The 24659-nt window shown below is 41.5% G+C and overlaps 6 protein-coding genes across 8 annotated transcripts in view; all 6 read left to right on the forward strand.

Moving 5' to 3' along the window:
* The window catches only part of LOC120901394 (serine/threonine-protein phosphatase 6 regulatory ankyrin repeat subunit A), a 49674-nt gene extending 44198 nt beyond the window's left edge, over positions 1-5476 (forward strand). Inside the window, exons 15-18 of one of the 3 annotated variants that reach the window (XM_040309306.1) lie at positions 325-536; positions 2007-2135; positions 3499-3631; positions 4423-5476. In XM_040309306.1, coding sequence (XP_040165240.1) covers positions 325-536; positions 2007-2135; positions 3499-3631; positions 4423-4685 — 737 coding nt within the window. In that variant the 3' untranslated portion in view covers positions 4686-5476. Of the gene's footprint in view, positions 1-324; positions 537-845; positions 1076-2006; positions 2136-3498; positions 3632-4422 lie in introns of all 3 variants that reach the window. The other 2 variants (XM_040309308.1, XM_040309307.1) reach the window with 2 other exon arrangements.
* A 1836-nt stretch (positions 5477-7312) lies between these two features.
* LOC120905123 (probable chitinase 10) lies at positions 7313-8975 on the forward strand. The gene is made up of 4 exons (XM_040315882.1): positions 7313-7594; positions 7669-8217; positions 8283-8450; positions 8530-8975. The coding sequence occupies exons 1-4, from the start codon at positions 7313-7315 to the stop codon at positions 8833-8835; spliced, it is 1305 nt and encodes a 434-aa protein (XP_040171816.1). The 3' UTR covers positions 8836-8975.
* A 2383-nt stretch (positions 8976-11358) lies between these two features.
* LOC120903839 (probable chitinase 10) lies at positions 11359-12982 on the forward strand. Its single transcript, XM_040313486.1, has 4 exons — positions 11359-11753; positions 11828-12328; positions 12390-12557; positions 12625-12982. Exons 1-4 carry the CDS (start codon positions 11538-11540, stop codon positions 12925-12927), a joined length of 1188 nt encoding a protein of 395 aa, XP_040169420.1. The 5' UTR covers positions 11359-11537; the 3' UTR covers positions 12928-12982.
* Positions 12983-13087: 105 nt separating this feature from the next.
* On the forward strand, positions 13088-15517 carry LOC120903838. The gene is made up of 4 exons (XM_040313485.1): positions 13088-13674; positions 13747-14262; positions 14337-14504; positions 14575-15517. Exons 1-4 carry the CDS (start codon positions 13459-13461, stop codon positions 14878-14880), a joined length of 1206 nt encoding a protein of 401 aa, XP_040169419.1. The 5' UTR covers positions 13088-13458; the 3' UTR covers positions 14881-15517.
* A 122-nt stretch (positions 15518-15639) lies between these two features.
* Positions 15640-17898, forward strand: LOC120903837 (chitinase-3-like protein 1). Its single transcript, XM_040313484.1, has 4 exons — positions 15640-16274; positions 16350-16892; positions 16964-17131; positions 17196-17898. The coding sequence occupies exons 1-4, from the start codon at positions 15966-15968 to the stop codon at positions 17496-17498; spliced, it is 1323 nt and encodes a 440-aa protein (XP_040169418.1). The 5' UTR covers positions 15640-15965; the 3' UTR covers positions 17499-17898.
* A 266-nt stretch (positions 17899-18164) lies between these two features.
* LOC120905128 lies at positions 18165-19607 on the forward strand. The gene is made up of 3 exons (XM_040315891.1): positions 18165-18374; positions 18450-18965; positions 19305-19607. Exons 1-3 carry the CDS (start codon positions 18165-18167, stop codon positions 19605-19607), a joined length of 1029 nt encoding a protein of 342 aa, XP_040171825.1.
* Positions 19608-24659: the final 5052 nt, after the last annotated feature.

Consider the following 24659-nt stretch of genomic DNA (forward strand, 5'->3'; position numbering starts at 1 on the left):
CCACCACCACCGATCCCCCCGCGAGATTGGATCACTATCACCGGACATCCGGGTAGACAGCAGGGGAGACAGCGTGCGACTACGGCGTCGATCAGCGGCAGCTTAGGGCTCCCCCAAAAACAATCGATCAGTAGGTAGCGAGACCCAACGCACGGACACAGCCGGACTGCGATAGGAAACCAGGACCAGGACCAGGCCAACCGGGAGAAGCGCCTTCACTATGCCGCCCGCTTCGTCATCGACTCTCACGCACGCTCTATCTCTCTCTATCTGTTCTCTATCCTGCACATCCCACCCCCCTCTCCAAATCACGCCCGGTTCCAGTCCCGATGACGCCGATCATCGCGTTCGAGCGGCTGTTCTTTGCCGTGTTCGGCCAGACGTCACCGGACGACATCAACTCGCAGCGCTCGTCCCGTCCCGAGTGGACGGAGAATTTGTTCAAGATAGTATTTGGCATTTATATGTTAGTCTCCGTAGTAGTGCTCATTAATCTTCTTATCGCTATGATGTCGGATACCTATCAACGCATCCAGGTTAGTTCGTACCGCGTGCTAAAGTGCTGTCTCTTTCTCTTCTCTTTTTTCTTTTCTCTTTCTCTTTCTCTCTCTCTTTTTCTCTCTCTCTCTCCCGATTTATTCTAACACGATGAAACATGTCGCATGTCGCGTACACTGACACAACACTTACACGACGACACATTTGCATTGGCGTGTACCGTGTGTGTGTGGGAAAAATTCGTTTCAATTTGTGGCGTCCCAATCTAAACACAAACAACAACACTACACACACACCGATGACACTGTTTACGACATCTTTACTTTAAACAAAATATGAACCAACAGTGCGCATGAATCCCATACTGTCATTTGAGCTGCTCTTTTTCGCTGTATTTGGTCAAACTACCACCGATCAAACACAAATTGATAAAATGACACCGAATACGACCCGAACGCAACCCTATTGGACTGAGTACTTGTTTAAAATTGTATTTGGCATTTACATGTTGGTATCAGTTGTTGTACTTATCAATCTGCTCATTGCTATGATGTCTGATACGTATCAGAGAATTCAGGTATCATTGTCAATTAAATGTTCAAAGTTATGGTCCTTCCTCCCTTGTCCTGTTTCCCCTCTTTCTTTGATTAGTATTCGTTTGTGTATTTTGGTTTTCTTAAAGCACACCCTATTGGTCGATTTTTTGACCCACTGGTTACTCCTGGATCCCGTTTTCCACATTCTCCCCCTAGTTTACACCACTACACCAACACCATTACTTCCGGTTTTGAACATTTCCGTTTGTAGTTTATTCTGGTAAGGGCGCACACGCTCTCGCGCTGACGAGGCTTCGGATGGAAAGGGATGCCATCTCCTGACGATGATGCAAAACCCCGATGATCCCAACCACCTGCGGCTCTCTGTCAAGCAAAGGGGGCACACTGGTGAGACGGAAGGGTGCAAAGGATCGTTGCGACCTCTTCCGACCCGCCAGTAGTATCCCCGGAGGGTGTGCGTGAATATTGACCAAATAAAATGTTTGTTTTGATTTTGTGTGCCAGCTAATTTCCTATTTCTGCCGTTTTCGCCGTTCTCACACGATCGATTAAGCTTTGCGCGATATTTTTGTTGTTGTTTTTGCTCCTTTCATTGCTGATGGGACAGTGTGCTAAGCCTTCACTACCTTTAGCCATCTTCTACACATATGTTCTAAACACAGAAAGATACATATTTATTTGAACGATTACCACAACACCCAATGAGTACTTATCCTCTGATTAATTTACCAATTTTCGTTTGAAGTGATCTTTATGATTTTTAATCTTCCCCATTTTATCAGTTTTTTTTAGTACAACGTTTTCTCCGCGTGTGTTCACAGCACGAAAGTGCTGTTTGACCCAAACAATACCAAGCTCTTTTGTTTTGAAAGCTCTTTTGTTTTAATAAACCACACTAATATGAACTGTTTTCTTATCCTTTTCTCAAAACAACCTCACACATGTGTGTAGGCACAATCGGACATTGAGTGGAAGTACGGTCTGTCCAAACTGATCCGCAACATGCATCGAACGTCGACGGCACCGTCGCCCATGAATCTCGTTACCACCTGGTTCGTGTGGATCGTGGAGAAAGTGCGGGTAAGTACGGTCAGTTCGAAGGCTCTGTGGATCCCGCCATCGAGTGGTACCAGCTCATTGTAATTTCGCAGATCATTTGAGTTACACGATCATTTTTTATCGTCGATTGAGCGAAAGTTAAGATCGGTGGTAGGTACGAAAGCAAGGGGAGCTTAGTTTGGGAAGCTTGTAAATGATTTCTTGAAGTGGTTTCGAATTCAATTTCAAGAAAGGCTTGTAAATTATTGTAAAATAATGAAGAAAAAAAACAATCAAAACATTATATAATCTTGCTTTTGCGTCATTTTATCATATTTATCTTCAAATTCCAAGGGAATATATATTGGATGGATAAAGAAAAACATTTTTTAATTTTATTTGATTTATTTTACATCCTAAGGATGTTTTGCTTAAAAATTTGGTCGAACGAGAGTATCAAAATTGTTGATGTTTTAATTTGACATTTTATTTAAATTGTGTAAGATACACAATATTCTCTTTGAATAAATTCATTTTACTTAATGATATTTAATTATCGATGAAATTGGACTGGATGTTGTAAAGATATTAATACCAAGTAATAGAGATTTAATAATGAATTACAGGGTTTTCCAGGGGTTCTTATAGTTGTGGGACACTTCCTTTACTCTATCGTATAGGAAGTGAACTTCATATGATGAAAATTGGACTCTATTGCACCCTTTTTGGACAGGCGCATTAGAAATTCCTATTGCATTTGTCCAACAATGCTATAGAGTCCAATTCTCATTACATTAAGTTAATTTCCCGGAAGAAGGAGTCAATAAAGTGACCCACAGCTATGAGAACTCCTGGAAAACCCTGTTGGTATTAAAAGTGTTGTAACAGAAACCGTTAAGATACTTGACAGTAATTCGGATTTTAAAACAATACAATTAAAGCAACAAAACACATTGGAATTTTCAACTTGATTCCAATTAACCCTATCCTGCAAAGGTGTCAAAGGATTCAATTAACATCACACGAAATTCACTAAATAAACAGCTGGAAATGCTCTAAAAATTGTGGTATCAAGATGCAATAATATGTACCAATAGTAATCACCCTAAATGACTCTTAATCGACCAAGTTTTGAGCTCGCTATCACCGCCATAATGCTTTGCATTTATCAAGAACAACAACCAAACAAAAAAGCGATCAACAGTGGAAGCTCATCATTGCTTCAGCGTTCAATTTACGAACTCTTCTCAAGCAAGATCAGTCTTCCATCTCGTGTTGATCACCTTTTTCCCACAACCACCCTTACAGTGCAGCACAACTGCAAACATCTTGCGGCAAAACGCGAGATACAACACACGCTCAAACGATCACGCCATCAAACCCTTAACTTCTCTATCCTCAACAGGCACGTATAGTGAAGAAGAAACGACCGTCGCTGGTGCAGATGATGAATCTACACCGTGGGCAGCAGAGTCCACGCACCAAAGCCGGCGCCAAATGGTTGTCGAAAGTGAAGAAAGGTCAGGTGGCTCCTAAAGGTGTGCACAGTAGCGACAGCATGCGCTTGTCTGGTTTTCTTATCGTGTAGCGATTGTAACTGTAGCCCTTCATTGTTTTTCCATCGTTTCGTACTGCTGTTGAAGAAAAAAAAAAGTTTAATTGAAAAGCTTTCCAAAGCATCGTTCGAAGAAAGCTGTCAGTGGATGTTAGCTTCCCCCGAACGGTGTAAATTGTGGCTTGTTAGCATTTGATCCGCTTACTGAGCAGTGATGAAGGTTGCTGCTTCGTACAACTTTTGTTCCTTTTAATAGAAGTTTAATTTATAGAATTTTAAGGACCCTTTATACGACAGTACCGTGGCTGTAGTAAGTACTAGTGTGTAACGTGTGTTTCGGTATCTTGACGCATTTTACTGTCATGTAGTAATCCGTTGTGTACCATTAGAAACTATGTTTCGACCTCCTTAAAACCGTGTAGCGTCAACCTTACCTATAAAAGATCATTCGGTTCTGACTAGAAATGACAGTAGCAATTGGAAATTAAACTAGTCCCGAACTACATTCCAACATCCCGTAGACTTTGAAGTGTTGACGTTGAGTAATGGTTGGAGTTGAGTTGAGTTTGACAAAGTTGACAGCACCGAACGATACACAAATGGCCCTATTGTTGCGTGATCGATTGTGATCTCCTCAAGATCCAGCGGTCACAGCAGGCCACCGTCTCCCACTACCATACTCGGCAGCGCTGACTTACACTGTTTCCATGTTGTTTCTTCTTCTCCACGTTTATTCATCTACTAACGGCGATGCGTACCGACGCGGCTTTCCAGACTCGACAGCGCTTTCCGTTATGCATCTGTCTCCTCTTGGCTCGCAAGTCAGTTTCACCACTGTCAATACGACCCGAATCGAGAACGTTGCCGACTGGGAAGCGATCTCGAAGAAGTACCGCGCACTGGTCGGCCACGACTCGGAGGACGGCGGCTCGATGAAGGACTCCGAGGGCGATAACCACTCAACCAACAATGGGCCCGGCGGTGGCGGCGGCGGCAACGATCAGATGGGTAACAATGTGAACGCCAACAAGGTGTAAAATGGACGCTGCCGCCCAAGCGGCACTGCTACAGAAACTGCCAACTCCAGACTGCGACCGAGGTGTGGAGACACACCGGTGTAGAACGACCACAAACCGACACAAAAACGAATGTCACTCGTGCTGCCAGCGGAAAGAGGCGCATACGCCCAGTAGAGGAAGGCGCAGTTAGATAGAGTAGATTGTAGGCAGATTGCATGCAGGGTGGAGGCAAGGCGTTCAAATTTTGCTGTAGATAGATAGCAAAAGTGTACCATTTGGACACGTTTTGTCCGTGACGGAAGAAGAGCGGGAGATTGTATATATATATATAGGGCAGAGAGTTGATTTTTTTGTATTATCACCAACGTGTATAATAAGCTCCTGTAAAGTATCGTTTCTGTACCATATGCTCGTTCAGTTTGCTGTGTGTTCTATAGCTATACACTGTGGTGTCCGATAAAAGAAAACTTCGCTAGATACAGTAGGCTATGCGGTAAAACTACTACGAACTACAAACTTGCGCTCACAGACACGCGAGTGAGTGGAGGATGAAGGTTGCTTCTGGATGGAAGTCTGTCTCCGTCTGTCTCCTTCCGTTGGGTTGTGTTTATTCGATGTAGATAATTATTATCATGGCACAACGAATGAATTTTTAACTGTCAAGTTTCTTGATGAGGTAAAGGTTAAGGTTTGTTTTTGTAAAAAAAAAAAACTCAAACGACAGAAAAGGTGCACGGTCATACCTGGTCGAATGTTGTAAGCGGATTATTATTTGAAAAGAGATGGAAAATATATTTTCTAAAATTGTACCAACAGTGTGGTTGATGTGTGGCATATTTTGAGAACAGTATTCTATCTAGCAGAGTGTAGGCAACGATTGAAGTGGCTAATGTGAAATAACCTTAATCTCAGGTACTTGACATCTTTAACCTAATTAAGCTTATTAAACTTATTAATTAGGAAAACGAATCTGCTTTTTCATGCGATGCGAAGTAAAAATTACAGCATTGCATGGTTTTAGCACAACTCCTTAGAACAAAAAATCGACCAACTCGAAATTAGTTTTAAACAATGACACCTAGGTGGCGCTACTATCGGATGATTCTAGGGACAGGGGTTGTCATTCACAATAAAATTTTGATAATGTATATCGTCATTTAACAATCATCACTGAAATTAAAATTGAAACAGACAAGTTACGAGAGCTAAATTTGCCCAAATTTGTTTCGTTTTCTTTTGCAGTGCTTTTTTTCGTGGTAATATTTTCTAAGTGAAAACAAGAGTTTCTTTAATTCTCATTAATTAGAGTTTAGTTCTCATTTGTTCACACAATGATTTGCCAAGAATTTAGCACAACAAACGACATTATAAAGCGATTGAGACAACAAATAGAATTGATGATTATGCAAAAGTATAAAGCTCGCCAGGCACCGGCGCGGTTTCGCTCCGCAAGACCGCGAGCGGTTTCGGACACTCCTGAGCGGTTGTAGCACCGGATGAGTAAGTAAGCAAAAATAAACGGGATCGTTTCAAAACGTGATGCGGTGGCCTGGCAGGTTGTTCAGGGGACATGTATGGTGACAGTCAAAGTATTAATAACTGTTCTTCTCCACCTAATGCTAATAAAATGGGATTGGTAAGGACGGACGCATCAAGGAGAGTGGTAAAAACATACAGACATATACGTATAGCGATTATGAAAATGCTCATTTCTAACACTCAAATTAAGCTACGTTCGAACCACGTTGTGCTACCATTGAATCGCTCGCCATTACGATTGAATCGCTCGTCGCTAGTTTGATACATCATTTCATCGGATGGTGTGTCACTACCATCAAATCGTTCGCCACTACCTTGCCTGAAGCGTGTCGTATCAGTGCCTCTTTTCATTTTTTATTGTATACAACACTTATTGTTTAAGTCGTGGCTAGATATAGAGTTTCGTATGCTGCCTCAACAGGATCGTCCAAGTAATAGCACAATGCATGGTTGTTGTTTTCACCGGTATTCTGATCCTTGCAGATTTCAATACTTTCTTCAGATGCTTGAAGGTCCATAACATTCCGTTGCTTTTATTGAAGGTAATTTGCTGACATAAGTTACCCAACAGTTCATGGCAAAAGCAAAATAAATAAAAAAGTATATTGTAAATAAATAAATAACTGAATACATTTTTTCGCATTCTCCCCTTTCTCTCTCTCTCTCTCTCTCTCTCTCTCTCTCTCTCTGTCTCTCTCTATTCTATTCTTTTCTTTTCCTCCCTCTCTCTTTCTGTTTCTTATATTTTTGTGCAATAAGAAGGAAGTTTAAGTAAAGGAGGGATTCAGCAAAATCACATAAATCAGCGTTGGAAAGAAATAATACAGTCTCATGTTGTACCCAGTTAAAACTCTTTTATTTCAAAATATAAACTAGCCACCCACTCAATGCCCAATGAACATAACCCATTCAACCAACCGGCACACAAATTCGTCCATAGCATTGCATTGTTTATTTGCTTTAGTGTTTCGCATGAACAAAACACCAAACCAAACCACGCGACTCGAACGCGTGGAACTGGTTTTGATGTCGATTGGTGTTTGCTGTTTGTTTGGTTTGACGTCATCGCAGCTTCTGCATCAGCATACATCGACAGCACCAAACTGATGACAGTGCTTTATCTACTCTCAGACATTTCACATCCACCGGAAGAAGGTTTTATGACTGTGACAATGTTTAAAATACACCTCGTGTGGATAGTACTTTTCCAACTACACCACTTGGAACTGTGCTCTGCACAGGGTAAGAAGTTTGTCTGCAGCTACTCCCCAACGAAAGCTACCCAGATCGGTTACCAGCCTGATTACATTCCGTTGGAGGTTTGTCCGTATGTAATCGTCAAAGCGTTCAGCTTCCCAAGTGTCGTCGGGCGGCAGATGTTGTTCAGTGTAAGCTTCCTTTACTGAGTGTCTTATCCGTTTTTTATGCCTATCTTATGTATAATGTTTTCTACAAACTACAGGACAACGACAAGATAGCCTTTAGCCGTGTGGTTTCCAGTGTGCGAAAACGATCTAGCACAGTTCGTGTCGTGGCGTCCATCGATGGATACGCGCGAGACTTTACCATAACATCTAGCGCAATCGTGCGTAGAAAAGCATTCGTACAAGCCGCGGTCACGTTGCTGCTTGAGCTGGATGCAGATGGGATTGAGCTGAACTGGATGTCACCAGGCAATAGTGGAGTTGCATCAGGCGATGGACTTGATCGCATTACAATGGTGCAACTTCTGCAAGATCTTCGCCAAGCGGTGAATGCAGCCAGCAAGAACATTCCAAATCGGCAGCGAGAGCTATGGTTCCGAGGATCGCTGCATCCAAACGTGATCGACAGTGCGTACAACATGCTCGATCTGTGTGAGCTGGTCGATCACGTCACGCTCGATCCTAACACGGCCGACTCGTTGGAAAATGCGCATGCACCGTTGCGCGGAACACCGCAGGCGTTACCCATACAAATCCCGATCCTCACCCAAATATTTGGCGATGTTATTGAACCGGGGACAGGATTTGTGAGTAAACGATGGATTCTTTTTTTTAATTTGGGGCTTATAGTAAATTTACACACTATCTACAGAACACTACCACACAGCGCTGGATTAATGCAGGATGTCCTCCCAAAAAGCTGCTGCTTGGAATCGGTTTGCATGGGATCAGGAAAGCTTACTCGCCGGGCTTGAGGTCATTTCTAGGTGACAGAATTGGTTTGGGCACAGCTGATACCAGATACCTGGAACATCGTGAGGTTGAAAACACTTACTTCTATATTTGTTTAGTTATATGTTGCAATTCATATGTTAGTTAAATACTTTCAACCTTTACAGCTCTGTAAAACGATAAGAGAAGATGGTTGGAACTATGCCTGGGATGAGTATGGTGCCATGCCATACGTGACCAAAGCGCTGCAGAACGGACAAGTGGAGCGTGTTAGCTATGAAGACTTGGACTCGTTGCGTCTGAAGATGGATATGGTGGAGCAGAAGCGGTTCGGTGGCATTTACATCGATTATGTGCACTCGGACGATATCTATGGACGTTGTGGACAACCATACCTTGTGATCGCTTACTTATCCAGTAGAGTACGCTCGATACCGTCCGACATTGGATTTGCCATAGAATGGAATCAATAGCGCCAGGGCAAAAGATTGTGTAGAAAGGGAACTATACAATATCATCTTGTAACGTTAATGTTTCGAAAGTGTATTTACATTATTTGCATTTGCAGTATTTGCAAAAAAATAAAATGTACCATGCCAGTCAAGTCTTTCAGCTAAGCTAAATTACATTTATATTCATTTTATTTAACAGACGGACCTATTGGTCTAATCTTTTCTATTATAATAAAAACACACATACATCAAGCATACACGCTACAGATCCATACATACACGGGAGATCCATGCACACACGGGATTCGATCTCGCCGTTGAGAAGCCGAAAGATAAACACGCACTGTTGTTGTTAGTATTGTTTAGAGAGGCTTTGGCTCCTGCGGAGTTCTTTCGCCTCTTAAATAAACACGCACTGCGCATTTCGACGCCGTTTGCTGAGTGTTTCGAGTCCGAGAAGCAGACTCCGCTGATGGTAGGAAGGCCTAGTATGGTGAGATTGCCAAGGAAGGAGCCGGATCGCGTACCTAGTGATTTTCCTTTGCAAGGCTTCAAGTCGATTTATATCACCAACAGTAAGCGGGCACCAAACCGGAGAGCAGTACTCAAGACAAGATCGTACAACGGAACAGTAGATCGATTGGATGCACATGGGATCGATAAATTCACTACAGGAGCGCGTTATAAGGTTAAGCAGTTCGTTTCCCTTCGTGATAACACTGTCGATATATGGACGACATGAAAGTTTATCGTCTAGTAACACTCCCAGAACGCGAATACATGACGTTCGAACATAATGTGAATTTCTTATCGAGTGATTAAATATGATAGGGCTTCGGGCTCTGCTGAATGAAATGCATTGGCACTTATCCACACAGACATACGTCTAGTCCGTTTCTGATGCACCAACTATCGAGATCATCAAGGACTATCTGGAGGCGATGACAGTCATAGCATAGCATTTTTCACTGGCAGAACTATTTCGTCGGCGTACATGAGGTGTACACACGATAGATCGTTGATAAAGATGAGAAAAAGTATTGGACCCTGATTATTTCCTTGAGGGACTCCGGACGAAATGGTAAATGTGTGAGAGCGATGAGGTTCGATAACTATGCGATATGAGCGACCGGTTAAATAGGAGCGAAGCCAGGTAATATCAGCCAAACCCAGTATTTTCATGCTTTGAAAGCAGAATAACATGCGAAATGCTATCAAATGCGGCCTTAAAGTCCATATATGCAGCATCAACTTGAATGGTATGGTCCATGTTGTCGAAACAGTGACCAACAAATTTGACAAGATTAGTTGTTGAAGACGGGCTCAAATAGTTGTGCACCGCAGTGAGTAGCGGTTTGTACAGAAGTAGTACAAACACCTTAGCACATACGCAGAGAGAGACTATACCACGATAAATGCTGGCTTCAAGACGGCTGCCCTTCTTACGAATTGGAACCATTCGAGCGTGTTTCCATGGCACCGGGTAGATTCCTCGCGCTAATGAAGCATTAAATATTTTCGATAAGATGGGTCAAGTAGCATTATGACAGTGGCTTGTTCGAATACTTTTGATTTAGAACATTGATGTCACGGACTGTATTTGAACGTTGCCCTTGAGTTGGAGAAAAATAAGTTATTCAGTTCATTAAAATTGATATCATCTAATGAAACCACCAGCGATGGAAGCTTAAACTGGACATCATCTGTCGACGGTTCCACGCATGGGAAGCCGAATGAACTTTGGAAGCTTTGTGCAATGGACCGTACCACGTGAGGTCATAGGAATAATATCATCCACACGAGGTATTTTTAGGTGTTATTTTTGACTCAGAATTGTCGTCAGATTAAGTTTCATGCTGGTGAAGACACCACTATGACGTCAAACGGTTTCCGCATCAAAACCTGTTCCAGCACATCGGATTCCGGCGATGTATTTAAATCAGTGGTCGGCAAATGTTCAGCTCTTCAGCTAGATCTGTTAGTTCTGCGAATTAAATTGATAGCGCATGCGAGATAAGTTCATATGGATATTAATCAATCCAAAATAATAAAACGTTTAAACTAAACGTGCATTGTAGGGGAATTGTTTTGAGCATCAATAGTACAGAAATTTATTACCACTGAATTGGCAAAAGATCTTTGGCCACCCAATAATGCAGCCCGATAGGTTTTGAAACAAGTGAAACATATTAACACATTTCGCCAAAATTCAACTAAATATTTGATACCGTAACATTTCAGCACGCCCTTACTCCAATTGCGATGTTTTTAAAATGTGGCTCAAAGTCACAATTCAGTGCTCAACGAAGTTGTACCATTTATTTAAACTAACAAAAAATAAAATCGTCCCTTTACTTCAAAAGTTTGCTGACCCCTGGATCCGATTATCGCGCGATCTATCAATTTTAACGAACTCGTGTGCAGGTGCGTATTTGAGCAAAAGGCCCGCCCGTAATACTGGCGTGACTCCGTAGGTCGCTAATCAAACGATGCTCCTTAGGATTATCTCAACCATACACGATCTTCATCAGCGATGAATTGTTTTTCATAATGTATTTTTACCATGAATGACCAACTCTGGTCTCTCATATTCGTCGAATGTGTTTGTGGTATCTTACTGGAATGAATGTGTTCACACCATCACATCAGAATCAGTGTTTCACTGACCATCGAACACATCGCACGCATTAACGAAAGCGGCTTTGTTGAACTCAGTTACAAGAATGAATAGTAACGCTTTCGTTTGCATTATTCTTTGTTTGCCATTATTAGTGAAACTGTCCAGTGCACAGAGTAAGAAGTTTGTCTGCAGCTACTCTCCAACAAAAGCTACCCAGATCGGTTACCAACCTGATTACATTCCGTTGGAGATTTGTCCGTATGTGATCTTCAAAGCGTTCAGCTTCCCAACCATCGTTGGACGGCAGATGCTGTTCAATGTAAGTTTTCTTTGTTGGGTAGCCTATCCATGTTTTGTGTGTTCCTTATTAATATATATTTTTCTCAACTACAGGATAACGACAAGATAGCCTTTAGCCGTGTGGTTTCAAGTGTGCGAAAACGTTCCAATACAGCTCGCGTTGTAGCATCCATTGATGGATCCGCTCGAGACTTTACCAGAACATCCAGCGCGACCGTGCGCAGAAAAGCATTCGCACAGGCCGCGGTGACGTTGCTGCTCGAGCTGGATGCAGATGGGATTGAGCTGAACTGGAAGGAACCAGGCAGTACTCATGCAGGACGTGGTAGTTCAAATGATCGCATCACGATGGTGCAACTTCTGCAAGATCTTCAACAGGCGGTGAAGGCAGCCAGCAAAAGCAGAAATCGTAACCGAGAGCTATGGTTCCGAGGTTCGCTGCACTCGAACGTGATGGAAGAAGCGTACAACATGTTCGATTTGTGTGAGCTGGTCGATCATGTCACGCTGGATCCCAGCACGACCGATTATTTGGAAAATTCACACGCTCCGTTGTACGATAGACCAAGTATGTTAAAGACAGGAAATGGCTATGTAAGTAAACGATTCATTCTCCATGGTGTAATAGCAAAGTACTAATCTGCATCCTACATAGAACACAACGACACAGTACTGGATTGACGAGGGATGCACGGCAAAGAAGCTAATGCTTGGAATAGGTTTACACGGCATTAGCAGAGTCTACTCCCCCAGTTTAGTACGGTATGTTCGCGGCAGAATCAATTTATTAGACCATGTTGGTACCCATCTAGAGCAACGTGAGGTGAGACTCATGCTTATCAATTCTTTTCCATTTGGAGTGCTCATTCATAAGCGTGTAATCATTGTAGCTCTGCAAAACGATACGGGCAGCAGGATGGACCTATGGATGGGATGAGTATGGTGCCATGCCATACGTGACCAGAGCGCTACCGGATGAAAAAGCAGAGCGCATCAGCTACGAAGATTTGAACTCGTTGCGTCTCAAGATGGATATGGTGGAGCAGAAGCGATTCGGTGGCATTTACATCGATTATGTGCACTCGGACGACATCTATGGTAGTTGTGGCCAACCGTACTCCCTAACGGCGTATCTGTCGAGTCGGATTCGCTCCATTCCGTCTGAAATTGGGTTTGCCATCGAGTGGAACTGATAAGTACCAACTTTTTGAGTTAAACGGAAAAATGTAGAAATGGTTGAAGACTGAATGTGCTTTTGTACATTATTGTTCTTGACCGGTCCGAAATGGCTTACGCCGCCAGATTGAGTTTTATGCTTGCGAAGACGGTACAATGACGTCAAACGATTTCTGCAACAAAACCTGTTCCAACACATCAGACATTCACAGTTGCGATTTTAGAAACGCGCGAAACCAAATGAATAGCTCGATCAGGTTTAACGAACTCGTGTGCCGGTGTGTATTTGACCAAAAGCCTTGATGTTGTATCAAGCCAATAGCCACAAGGCTCGCGTGGTTGTGTAGGCAGTTAAGGCAAAGCAAAATATGATTATCAGGTTTTCAACACCACTATCGATTTTCATTCACAGTGAAACGTGTTTGCTTCCTGGTTCTTGGCATATGTTTGTGGGATTTTACCGGAATGAATATAATCACATCTGAATCAGTATAAAATTGTCTGTCGAACATATCACACGCATAAACGAGAGTGAATTCGTTTCAAGAATGGTTCGGAACAAATACTTTTGTATTGTTCTTGCATTGCCATTATTAGTGAAACTGTCCACTGCACAGAGTAAAAAGTTTGTCTGTAGCTACTCCCCGTCTAAAGCTGGTTCGATCAACTACCAGCCCGATAACATTCCGTTGCAAGTTTGTCCGTATGTGATCTTCAAAGCGTTCAGCTTCCCAAACGTCGTTGGTCGGCAGTTGTTGTTCAGTGTAAGCATCCTTTACTGAGTGTTTTATCCGTTTGTTGTGTGTTCCTTATATGGAGTTTTTCCCCCACCACAGGACAACGAAAAGATAGCGTTTAGCCGTGTAGTTTCCAGTGTTCGAAAACGTTCGAAAACAGCTCGCGTCGTAGCGTCCATCGATGGATCCGCTCGAGACTTTACCATAACGTCGAACGCGATCGTACGTAGGCAAGCATTCGTACAAGCAGCTGTAGCGATGCTACTTGAGTTGGATGCAGATGCAATCGAACTCAACTGGAAAGCATCTAGAAACAGTGGAAACGATCGTATCACAATGGTGCAACTCCTGCAAGATCTTCGTCAAGCGGTGAAGGCAGTAAATAAAAGCATAAGCCGTAATCGAGAGCTATGGTTCCGAGGATCACTGCATCCGAAGGTGTTGGAAGTAGCGTATAATACGTTCGATGTGTGTCAGCTGGTCGATCATGTTACGCTAGATCCCAGCACGGCTGAATCGCTGGAAAATGCGCATGCACCGTTGTATGGGACACCAATTGTACTCCCATTTAGTTTACCTTTGTTAGGAAACATAATCGATCTAGCGAATGGTTTCGTAAGTCAATATTATAATCATCAATTGTAAAATGTGTCTGATCACTGATTTGTGTATGATCCTACTCTTTGTAGAACACCACCACTCAGCGCTGGATTGATGAGGGATGCGCTCCTAAGAAGCTGCTCCTTGGAATTGGTTTGCATGGCATCGGGAGAGTTTACTCACCGGGTCTAGCGCCATTTGTCGGCAACAAAGTGCATTTGTTGAACCCTGAAGGTACACATCTGGAGCAGCGTGAGGTGAGGATCGCTTTAAATTTCTTTAATTGTTTTGAGTAATTAAAAATATGAATATTTTGAAATCTTACAGCTCTGTAAAACGATAAGAGAAGATGGTTGGAGCTATGCCTGGGATGAGCATGGTGCCATGCCATACGTGACTAAAGCGCTGCAGAATGGACTAGTGGAACGGATTAGCTATGAAGACTTGGACTCGCTGCGACTCAAGATGGATATGGTGGAGCAGAAGCGGTTCGGTGGCATTTACATTGATTACGTGCACTCGGACGATATCTATGGACGTTGTGGACAACCATACCGTTTAATTGCTTACTTATCAAGTCGGGTACGTTCGATACCATCTGATATAGGGTTTGCTATCGAGTGGAACGAGTAGTGTGGCAGAATCTGATCTGTAAAGCTTACTCTAACAATGTTTGCCTGCTTAAGCTTATGAGTTTTCTTTTTGGCGAAATGTATCCAAATTTGTATCTTATCTTATAAAATCTTGTATTAGCTTGATTTCTACACCTTTTTGAATCTCCTTGTTAACACTATTAAAGACACAAACTCTGTGGTGTGGGGTGAGTGATCGTCAAGCGACACATTACCTATGGCGTTACAATCACAAGGAGAAAAAAATATCTCTTCCGCTGATTGCCATCACTATAAGAACGACATAAAAGTTCTCTAACCTACATGAATGAATGAGCATGAATTCGATCCGATGCGTGCGGCTTTGGCTCGAGAGAAGCTTTTAGATAGATGAAGTGTAGTAACACAGTGATCGATTAAAGTGCCTTGCGAGTCTCTCTTTGAGTAATAGAGCGTAGACATCGCTGTAGAATAAGCTCTCTCTGTCGTCTCTGATGTTGTCAGTATGATGTCACAGTCATATGTGTTTAACACTTCTGGATTACGTCGTACTGTCGAACAGTATCAAAACCAGTTTCACTGCGACACACCGCTGAGAAGGGTGGTTGCGTATCGTTCTACACGCGAAACCAAATAAACAAATCAATCTCCAAACGAAATTCTGTACAGGTGGGTGTGTGTTTTAGCAAATGTATATTGTAATTTGTAATTTGCGAGGGTATATCAGAGTCACTGTGAGATGTATAAAGTTTACAATCTATTGAATTGACACTGTAATTTTGTGGAAGAAACTGTGAAAACATTAATGTTCGTAGTGCTGTGAGTGTATTAGAACGAAGCACATTCTTGAATGTTGAAAACAAAGTTATCAAATAAAACAAATAAAAAACTTTATTGGAATTTCACCTTGGCGACCTTGAACCTGAATCTTCACGATCAGCATTATCTTGAACGACTCATGTTCTATTGATGAGGTATCATTTTATCACATTATTCATTCATGTTTTGGTTTCGCTTTTTGAGCAAACAATAACAGGTCTCGGGAGTTTGCCCACGCTGAAACAGGTTTTGATGTGGAATATTTTTTGAGGTATTTCACCGGCTTTCATGCATATCATCACACCGGCGACAGTTGCTAAATGGATGTCGAACATATCACACCTATCACAGAGTGCGTTATCATTTGCTTCTATAAGAAACATGTGGAAGAAGATCTTCGTGTGGATTGCTCTAACGCTTACTTTGTGCGTGGACCTGTCTACAGCACAGGGTAAGAAGATTGTTTGTAGCTACTCCCCGGCTAAAGCTGGCCCGATCGGTTATCCGCCGGAGTACATACCGCTGGAAGTTTGTCCGTATGTGATCTTCAAAGCGTTCAGCTTCCCAAGCACGGTCGGGCGGCAGATGCTGTTCAGTGTAAGCTAAAGCATAGCAAAGTGTTTTATTTGTTTGTTTTGTGTGGTTCACAATTCTCGATTCTATCAACTACAGGACAACGACAAGATAGCCTTTAGCCGTGTACTTACAAGTGTACGAAAACGTTCGAATACAGCTCGCGTTGTGGCGTCCATCGATGGATACGCACGAGACTTTACCATAACATCCAGCGCGATCGTGCGTAGAAAAGCATTCGTACAAGCCGCGGTCACGTTGCTGCTTGAGCTGGATGCAGATGGGATTGAGCTGAACTGGATGTCACCAGGCAATAGTAATGCGGGATATGGTAGTTCAAACGATCGCATCACTATGGTGCAACTGCTGCAAGATCTTCGTCAAGCGGTGAAGGCAGCCAGCAAAAGCAGAAATCGCAACCGAGAGCTGTGGTTCCGGGGATCGCTACATGGGAATGTGATCGAGGAAGCGTACAACATGCTCGATGTGTGTGAGTTGGTCGATCACATCACGCTGGATCCCAGCACGGTCGCTTCGCTGGGAATCTCTCACGCACCGTTGTATGGAACACCGATAACAATTCCACGTAATCCATTTTTTACTGATTCTTTACCATCTGTTATCGAACCAATGACAGGAATTGTGAGTTTACCCATTGTTGAATGGTCGAGCTCTATGTGATCATTGATATTTGAATTATGTTTACTCCCTAGACCAGTAACACGCAGCGCTGGATTGACGAGGGATGCGCTCCGAAGAAGCTGCTGCTTGGAATCGGTTTGCATGGCATTAGGAGAGACTACTCGCCGAGCGTATTCCCATTCGTTGGTGACAACGTGAATTCGTTGCGACAGAAAGGTACATACCTGGAGCAACGTGAGGTGAGGATTACTTTAAACTTCTTGACTTATTATGTGTAATTCATAGTGACTTGATCCCTTGCAGCTCTGCAATACGATAAGGGAAGCAGGTTGGAGCTACACATGGGATGGGTATGGTGGCATGCCATACGTAACTAGAACTTTTCAGAACGGACGTGGGGAGCGCATCAGCTACGAGAATCTAGACTCGTTGCGTCTGAAGATGGATATGGTGGAGCAGAAGCATCTCGGCGGCATTTACATCGATTATGTGCACTCGGACGACATCTATGGCCGTTGTGGCCAAGCATACTCCCTGATCTCGTATCTATCGAGTCGGACTCGTTCGATACCGTCTGACATTGGGTTTGCCATTGAGTGGATTTAGATGTTCGAACTACACTGAATATGATACGCAAGAGAAAAGTGATCGTGAACTGATATTCTGTTAGACTTCAGCGATAAAATAATAACTAATTTTTGTTAACTTTGGCTAATATACTTAGCACTAACTGACAAATGTTATAGGTTTTCCTCGTCCCCGTATGCTTGATGGAACAGCAATATGGAAGAAGTAAACTCTAAATTCATAACGACCTTGAAATACGTTATTCATGCCGAGATGTGTCGTCGCACTCCGCTTGTCGGACGCGTTCTACTCGGCCTGATAACGCTACATTGATCGCACAGCTGACCGATGCTGTCATGACGTTCTGTCTGGAATGGATGTGTTTATGTATTGTGCAAAAGCAAATAAATAAATCAACCGTTCAAACATTTATGCCATATTCAACAGGTTCTGTGGCTGGGAATTTTTGGTGTAGGTTTTAGGTGATACATTAAAGTGTTGGTGTGTGTATTTTTTTTTTGTTCCCTTTTGTTGTTTGCTCTACCGGTTTTGGGATTTTGACGAGCTGCAACAGGTTGTGGTGTCTTATTTTCATGCCCAGAAGCGCGAAGATCATCGCACCAGTAACAGTTCGGCATTGACAGTTGGATATTTCACACCTATCACTGAGAAAGGGTTCTTTTAATTCCATTTCAAATAAAGAAAATGAATATTTTCATCTGGGTAACACTTACTCTATCAGTCTATGTGAGATGTTCCACAGCACAAGGAAAGAAGTTGTTCTGTAGCTTCTCCCCATCTAAAACCGATTTGATTGGTTATCAACCAGAGAACATACCGTTGGAAGTGTGTCCAGATGTGATCTTCAAAGCGTTCAGCTTCCCAAGCATCGTAGGACGGCAAATACTGTTCAGTGTAAGCTTTCTTCTTAAAGTTCTCTTTTTCGTTTTTCTGGGTGTTTCTTGCGAGTGATGTTTCTATCAAACACAGGACAATGAAAAGATAGGCTTCAGCCGTGTGGTTTCCAGTGTACGAAAGCGTTCGAATACAGCACGTATTGTGGCGTCCATCGATGGAACTGCTCGTGATTTTGCCACTACATCTATCGCGATCGTACGTAGAAAAGCGTTTGTACAAGCCGCGGTCGAGTTGCTGCTTGAGCTAGATGCAGATGCAATCGAACTCAACTGGAAAGCATCAAGCAACAGTGCCAATGATCGATCTACAATGGTGCAGCTGCTGCAAGATCTTCGTCAAGCAGTGAATGCAGCGAGCAAAAGCAGAAATCGTACCCGTGAGCTATGGTTCCGAGGATCGCTGCATCCGAGCCTCCTCGCCGATGCTTACAATATATTCGATGTGTGTGAGCTAGTCGATCACGTCACACTGGATCCCAGCACTGCCGAATCATTGGAAAACTCTCATGCACCATTGTATGGAACACCACAAGAACTAGGAATGTATATTCCAAACATTGGAAATATATACTATCCAAAGACTGGCTTTGTAAGTAAAAAAGATAGAATATAGAGAGCAATCGTAAATTAAATGATGGATCATAAATTAAAAAAAAATGATACTTATAGAACACAACCACACAGCGCTGGATTGATGAGGGATGTGCGCCCAAGAAGCTACTGCTTGGAATTGGTTTGTACGGCATAAGCAGAATTTTCTCACCGGCATTGGCCCCGTATCTTTATAACAAAGTGAATTTGTTAGCACCAAACGGTACACACCTTGAGCATCGAGAGGTGAATATCGTTTAAAGAATCTTTTTCTACCCTGCCTAACTCATAGTTTGTTTGACGTCATGACGTCATCGTTTGATGTCAACCCTTACAGCTATGCAAATATATAAGAGAAGCAGGTTGGAGCTATGCCTGGGATGGCTATGGTGGCATGCCATACGTGACACGAGCGCTGCAGAACGGGCAAGTAGAACGGATTAGCTATGAAGATTTGGACTCGTTGCGTCTCAAGATGGATATGGTGGAGCAGAAGCGGTTCGGCGGCATTTACATCGATTATGTGCACTCGGACGACATCTACGGAAGCTGTGGACAGGCATATACACTAACAACTTATCTATCGAGACGAGTGCGTACAATACCGTCTGACATTGGGTTTGCTATCGAGTGGAATTAGAAATTTGGATGAACAAATTGTGTGTTCATGCGATTATTCGAGGCGCAAGGAGAATAGTGTCTCCGCTAGTCACCACAAGAGGGCCTACTGTTATTCCTATTTGGTGCTTGACGGAAGCAATGGGTGTTAGTGGAAAATTGTGGGGACATTAGCTTGATTTGAATATAAATTGCTCATTTGTTATCTCCAAGACAGTTATAAACTGTGTTTGCTTTGTTCTGAAAAATTATAAACATTGTACAGAAAGTTGTTTTGCCAAAAAAGGTAAGTTGATAAAACAAAGAAAGCGTAAATAACACTAATGGAATATCATTTTCTAGTACATATACCCCAATAATGGGATGAAAATTATCGGAATTCTGAATTATTTTTATATCGAATATTTATGCAAAAATACTTCTATAGAAATCGTTAAATTTGTTATAGAACTTTAATTCCGTTTCATTTTGTGTCATGATTTCGAGTAAACATGTTTTAAAATGCTAATCTCTCGTTGCACCATTCATTCACTTGTTTGTGAAATCTGGTAGCATTTAAGAATTTATTTATTCAACAACTTTTAATATACAAGGGTTCAAGTATACAATATGCACGCCGATTCAAACGTCTGATGAACCTGATTTTCTATGAAAAACGCAAAGTATTTGCAAAACAAAACCTTCATCGGTTCGGGTACTATTTCATGAAATTTTGCTTGCCGTTTGTAAATAATTAAATTAATTAAAGTAATAACTACTTTAATGCTTAAAACTTTGTTTTATTCTCTGTATCTGTTATGAGCTCAATGGCTTTTCTAAAAAAATCTAATTTCCAACTCGTAATGCTAATGATATTTCCGTTCCTAATTACACATCCATCGAGTGTAATTGGTGTACTCGCAATAAAATATCAAATTAGCATAAAACGACACTCGTTTGAAAGACCTCATCAACCTTCACAATCTAATTATAAAACCTCTTTGCCATTTTCGGTTCATTATTTTAAATGAAAAAAAAAAAAAAAACTTCAAAACTGACCACGACGAAGCAACGATTTGCTGCAGTATGCTTCTTCCATCGTGCTGTGTTTAGAAAACACAACTGGCGATGATATGGAATGTGGTCATTTGGTGGGAAATTAGCAGCAATTAATGTAGCAGAAAATTAAAAATATATAAACTAAAAGGCAAAACGCGTTCGCGTGCCAGGAAAACGGGGATGATTTGACCATTTCGGTTCGTTTGAATTGGTAGAATCTTATGGGGTTTCTTGTTTGTTTGTTTTTTTGTACTTGCACTTTGGCCACCTTTTTTCGGCAGTTAATTACGCTTGAACGATAGAAAACGCGACTTCAGTTTCACTGACCCGTTGAAAATTGCACCATAATGTGTTGCGGGAATATATACGATCGCAAAACGTTTGGCAGGGGTGGTGCATATGTACGTGGAATGATTGTCTGCACTTTTATTTCTCTCTCTTCCCTCTTCAAACAAAGGGCTTTTTTAATGGTAAACGAATTTCTACTCTCTACACACAAAAAAAAAACAGTTCAGTGACAAAACGGGCAATCAGCTCAATAAACATTTAAACCCACCCAATTTGCATACCCAAATAAGCAGCTCCTGGCTGTTCGGGCTAGCGCTCACTCGATGTGACAACCACAGCCAACAACACTGAGCAAGCAGCTTTGTTTTGCTTCTTTTTGATTCGGCAATTATTCATCTAAAACTGAACTACATTGCGCGCGTTCGTCGTTACCCAAAAACCAACAGCACCCCACACAGCCTTACCGACCAGCTGACGCGGCGGTCTGGGCGGTGTTAAAAATCGTATTTACGAAATAACGAAATTTAATAAATTTTATTCAAATTTCATAATCCACAGTCGGCGAGCGCATCCCGGAAGAAGGGGCAGCACCAGAGCAGCAAATTGGTGTCACGCAGGGCTGGTGTACGTGGTGGCTGTGGTGAGCATAAATAAATGTCGCCCTTATGTGTATCATCGTGTATACACAAATAAATCCCGCCCCGACACCCAGGGCCAAAGGCTGGGTGGTGTATTTAGAAAATGGATTCACAACATGGCACCAGCTCTCTGGCTGGCTGGCTGGGGGTAACACATGCAAATATCCAGCGAGGGGAGATGCAAGAGGGAAGGAACGGGGGTATGCAAATTTTCCCTCCGATCCGATGCCTCTAATTTGCCTAAACAAACATTGATTGAAATGTCAGCTTCATCTCTTCCCCTGGCCTGTTGCCCCTTTGTTGCCACGCTGCTATGGTAGCGTCATACCGATTATCATTGCCAGTGGTGGTGGATGTACGATTGGCTTGGCCTACTGTTGAGCATGGGCTATATTGTAGCTTCTAAACGGTTGTACAAAGCTTGATGAAAAAGAAAAGAACGGGAGAGCGTGAGAGAGAGAGAGAGAGAGAGAGACAATAAAAAGAAGAGCAGGAGTAATGAGTTATTACAAGGGATATTTATTTATGTATGCAAATTAATCAAAACATAAATTGACTTTTCCGAACCGCATGCTCGTCGAAGTGCTCGTGGATGTGGATTTTGGGCCCTGTTTTGTCGTCAAACACATGTCGACGGGGACACATTGTGCTGGTGCTGGTTGATGAAATGGTTAAGGCTTTAGCGAGGAAGGAAGGCAAAAAAACTGGAGTAAAATTTCACAGCTATGACTTGTGGGCTAGCACATGGGGAAAGGGGTGTTGTCACGTACGTATCAATCATAAATAATCTACCAAATTAGTGACTTCTTTGGGTACGGTCATGGTACGGTAGTATGGAATCTAATTGATGGTATATTTAAAAAAATACCCTTTCCCGATCAACCAACATCTGTTTACTTCCTTATGTGAAATCAAGAGCGTAAATTGTGGTTGCTGTTTTAAGAATTAGTGAGGTAATGGCTTGCATTTCAAGCCTCGTTAAGAATCATTTGCAATCGCAGCTGTAAGGGCTGAAGTTGCTGACGTGCTTGAATTTTTAAAAATTTGTGTGTGTTTTTTTGTTCTAATTTTAATTTAATCTAAAATTTTCCTATTTTTAACACAATTACAAAACTTGGGCCTTTTTTCCTTTTTTTACTATATTTTCCGGATTGTTTTTCGCTAAGTTGGATTGACGCGATTTATTTAATAAACTTTAGAAACTCATCAGAGTTGATTGCATAGTAAAACACATTCGTAACCGTAGTGAAAGCTTTAAATGAGGGTTTTTTGGTTTTTTTAGATTGTTTTTTCAGTTCAAAGTTTAAGCTCCAAGCAAAATTTCAGGAAGGCCTTAGACATTTTTCTATAAATAAAAACATTCGCACATTAATAAGAGTTTCATAATGAAACGAAGAAAAGCGAACAAAACGTTTCGAAATCATCATTGTCCTAGTCCAGTGGATGGTAAAGATTGCGGTGATTTTTTTTTGAAAAAAAAATCTAAGCTGCACTTAAAGAACCAAAGTGTTCCAATATTCAGTACTTAGGAGAAGGTAGGCAAAGTCGGACAATTCAATTAAAATGGTAAAAATCTAGAGGTGTATAAATGAAACGACCATGAAAATGCGCATAAATTATCCTACAGTCATGTTTTATCAGAAAATGTGTTTAAACTTTTAAGTTTCTATCGATTTTTATGCTTTTCCCATGAAATAGAAACCTGTTTTTTTTCGTCCATGAATTTAGGAATTGTAAGCACCGATTATCCTAGAATGTAAAATCTAAAACATTATTGAAATATCACGCTCTAATAGCTGACGTTGCTCCAGCTTAAAGAACAATAGTCCAGAATTTTCCTTTAGAACATTACTCCGCGGAAAAATCCACGACCCCAGCATTTTTGAGGCACTTGTTAATAGTTAATAGTAAACAATTATTTCCACCATGTCAAAATTCAACTTTTGATATTTGTAATGACATATAATCTCTCATCTATTCCTGAACAATGTCGTATCAATGCCTCATCTTTTTATTCCTAAAAATTGTTCTAGTCGTGACAAGATATGGGATTTTGTGAAGCGCCTCATCAATCCTCTAATACAAAATAAAATACCAAACACCAGCAATTGTATGAATTTAGGATTTAAAAGGATTTAATCCAAAGTGAAGCATTTAGTTGATACAATGGTGTGCAAACTGCTTTATCAATATTATCTTACGAAGATTTCCACCATCACAGATTGTATAATTTGACCGAATTAAGCACATTTTTAAGCACATGATACAATGGCAAATAAGATTAGCTACTTCAGGGTTGTCAAACTTGTAGCCCTAGGTCTTTTGTACGCTACCCGCGACGCTAAGACGTCACGATAAATTCAGGTTATATTTGGAAATGAACATCTTTAGCATCAATATTTGAGGTAAATATTGCGACCCACAAATAGACTTTCGGGTTAACACGTGACTCACCGAACAAATGAGTTTGACACATCTGCACTATCTACTAGTAATCTACACACTAGATGAACTGAATTTCAAATTTTAAACGATAAGTTACACACAATTTCATAACTTATTAGGATTGTATGTTAACTGAACTACATATACATTCCATGATTATCTTAGTCTTAGAAAAGGTCACATATGAAAAAATGACGACCTTTCCATCAACCAAATATGCAAAACACAATACAGCTCACACATAACAGTATATGCAAGCCTATAAACTTTTGTTCAGCGTAACGCCTGTGAAAAGAAACAATTTTAGCCTTGTAAATACGAAAACAAACTGTTAAAAAAGAAGAAATGTGACAAACGAACGGAATAAAACAGATTATTGCATATAAGCTAGAGTTAGAGATAAGGTATTGCAGCGAAGTATTAGGGTAAAGTTCATGTTGATGTTCAATTCTTTAGACCAGATTTGTGTGCAATCTTTATTTCAATCTTTGCAGATTAATTTGGGAAAAGTTCTTAACGCTTGTTATGCACGAACTGTAATGGTTGAATATAGAGTACTTGTGCTTTAGATATACTTTAATACGGTATTTTATTGGAAAAAAAATAAAACAAATGAACCTGACACATTTTTGTTTATGTTTAAAATAAATAGAGTTGTCCAGCAT

This window comes from Anopheles arabiensis, chromosome 3, assembly GCF_016920715.1.
Source record: "Anopheles arabiensis isolate DONGOLA chromosome 3, AaraD3, whole genome shotgun sequence".
Lineage (NCBI taxonomy): Eukaryota > Metazoa > Arthropoda > Insecta > Diptera > Culicidae > Anopheles > Anopheles arabiensis.

Coding starts and splice junctions, on each gene's coding strand:
- LOC120905123 (XM_040315882.1), top strand. CDS start 7,313: ATGACAGTGCTTTATCTACTCTCAGACATTTCACATCCACCGGAAGAA. Junction 7,595..7,668: donor GGCGGCAGATGTTGTTCAGT/GTAAGCTTCCTT, acceptor TACAAACTACAG/GACAACGACAAGATAGCCTT. Junction 8,218..8,282: donor TTGAACCGGGGACAGGATTT/GTGAGTAAACGA, acceptor CACTATCTACAG/AACACTACCACACAGCGCTG.
- LOC120905128 (XM_040315891.1), top strand. CDS start 18,165: ATGAATATTTTCATCTGGGTAACACTTACTCTATCAGTCTATGTGAGA. Junction 18,375..18,449: donor GACGGCAAATACTGTTCAGT/GTAAGCTTTCTT, acceptor TATCAAACACAG/GACAATGAAAAGATAGGCTT. Junction 18,966..19,304: donor ACTATCCAAAGACTGGCTTT/GTAAGTAAAAAA, acceptor CAACCCTTACAG/CTATGCAAATATATAAGAGA.
- LOC120903839 (XM_040313486.1), top strand. CDS start 11,538: ATGAATAGTAACGCTTTCGTTTGCATTATTCTTTGTTTGCCATTATTA. Junction 12,329..12,389: donor TAAAGACAGGAAATGGCTAT/GTAAGTAAACGA, acceptor CATCCTACATAG/AACACAACGACACAGTACTG. Junction 12,558..12,624: donor CCCATCTAGAGCAACGTGAG/GTGAGACTCATG, acceptor TAATCATTGTAG/CTCTGCAAAACGATACGGGC.
- LOC120903838 (XM_040313485.1), top strand. CDS start 13,459: ATGGTTCGGAACAAATACTTTTGTATTGTTCTTGCATTGCCATTATTA. Junction 13,675..13,746: donor GTCGGCAGTTGTTGTTCAGT/GTAAGCATCCTT, acceptor CCCCCACCACAG/GACAACGAAAAGATAGCGTT. Junction 14,263..14,336: donor TCGATCTAGCGAATGGTTTC/GTAAGTCAATAT, acceptor TACTCTTTGTAG/AACACCACCACTCAGCGCTG.
- LOC120903837 (XM_040313484.1), top strand. CDS start 15,966: ATGCATATCATCACACCGGCGACAGTTGCTAAATGGATGTCGAACATA. Junction 16,275..16,349: donor GGCGGCAGATGCTGTTCAGT/GTAAGCTAAAGC, acceptor TATCAACTACAG/GACAACGACAAGATAGCCTT. Junction 17,132..17,195: donor CATACCTGGAGCAACGTGAG/GTGAGGATTACT, acceptor GATCCCTTGCAG/CTCTGCAATACGATAAGGGA.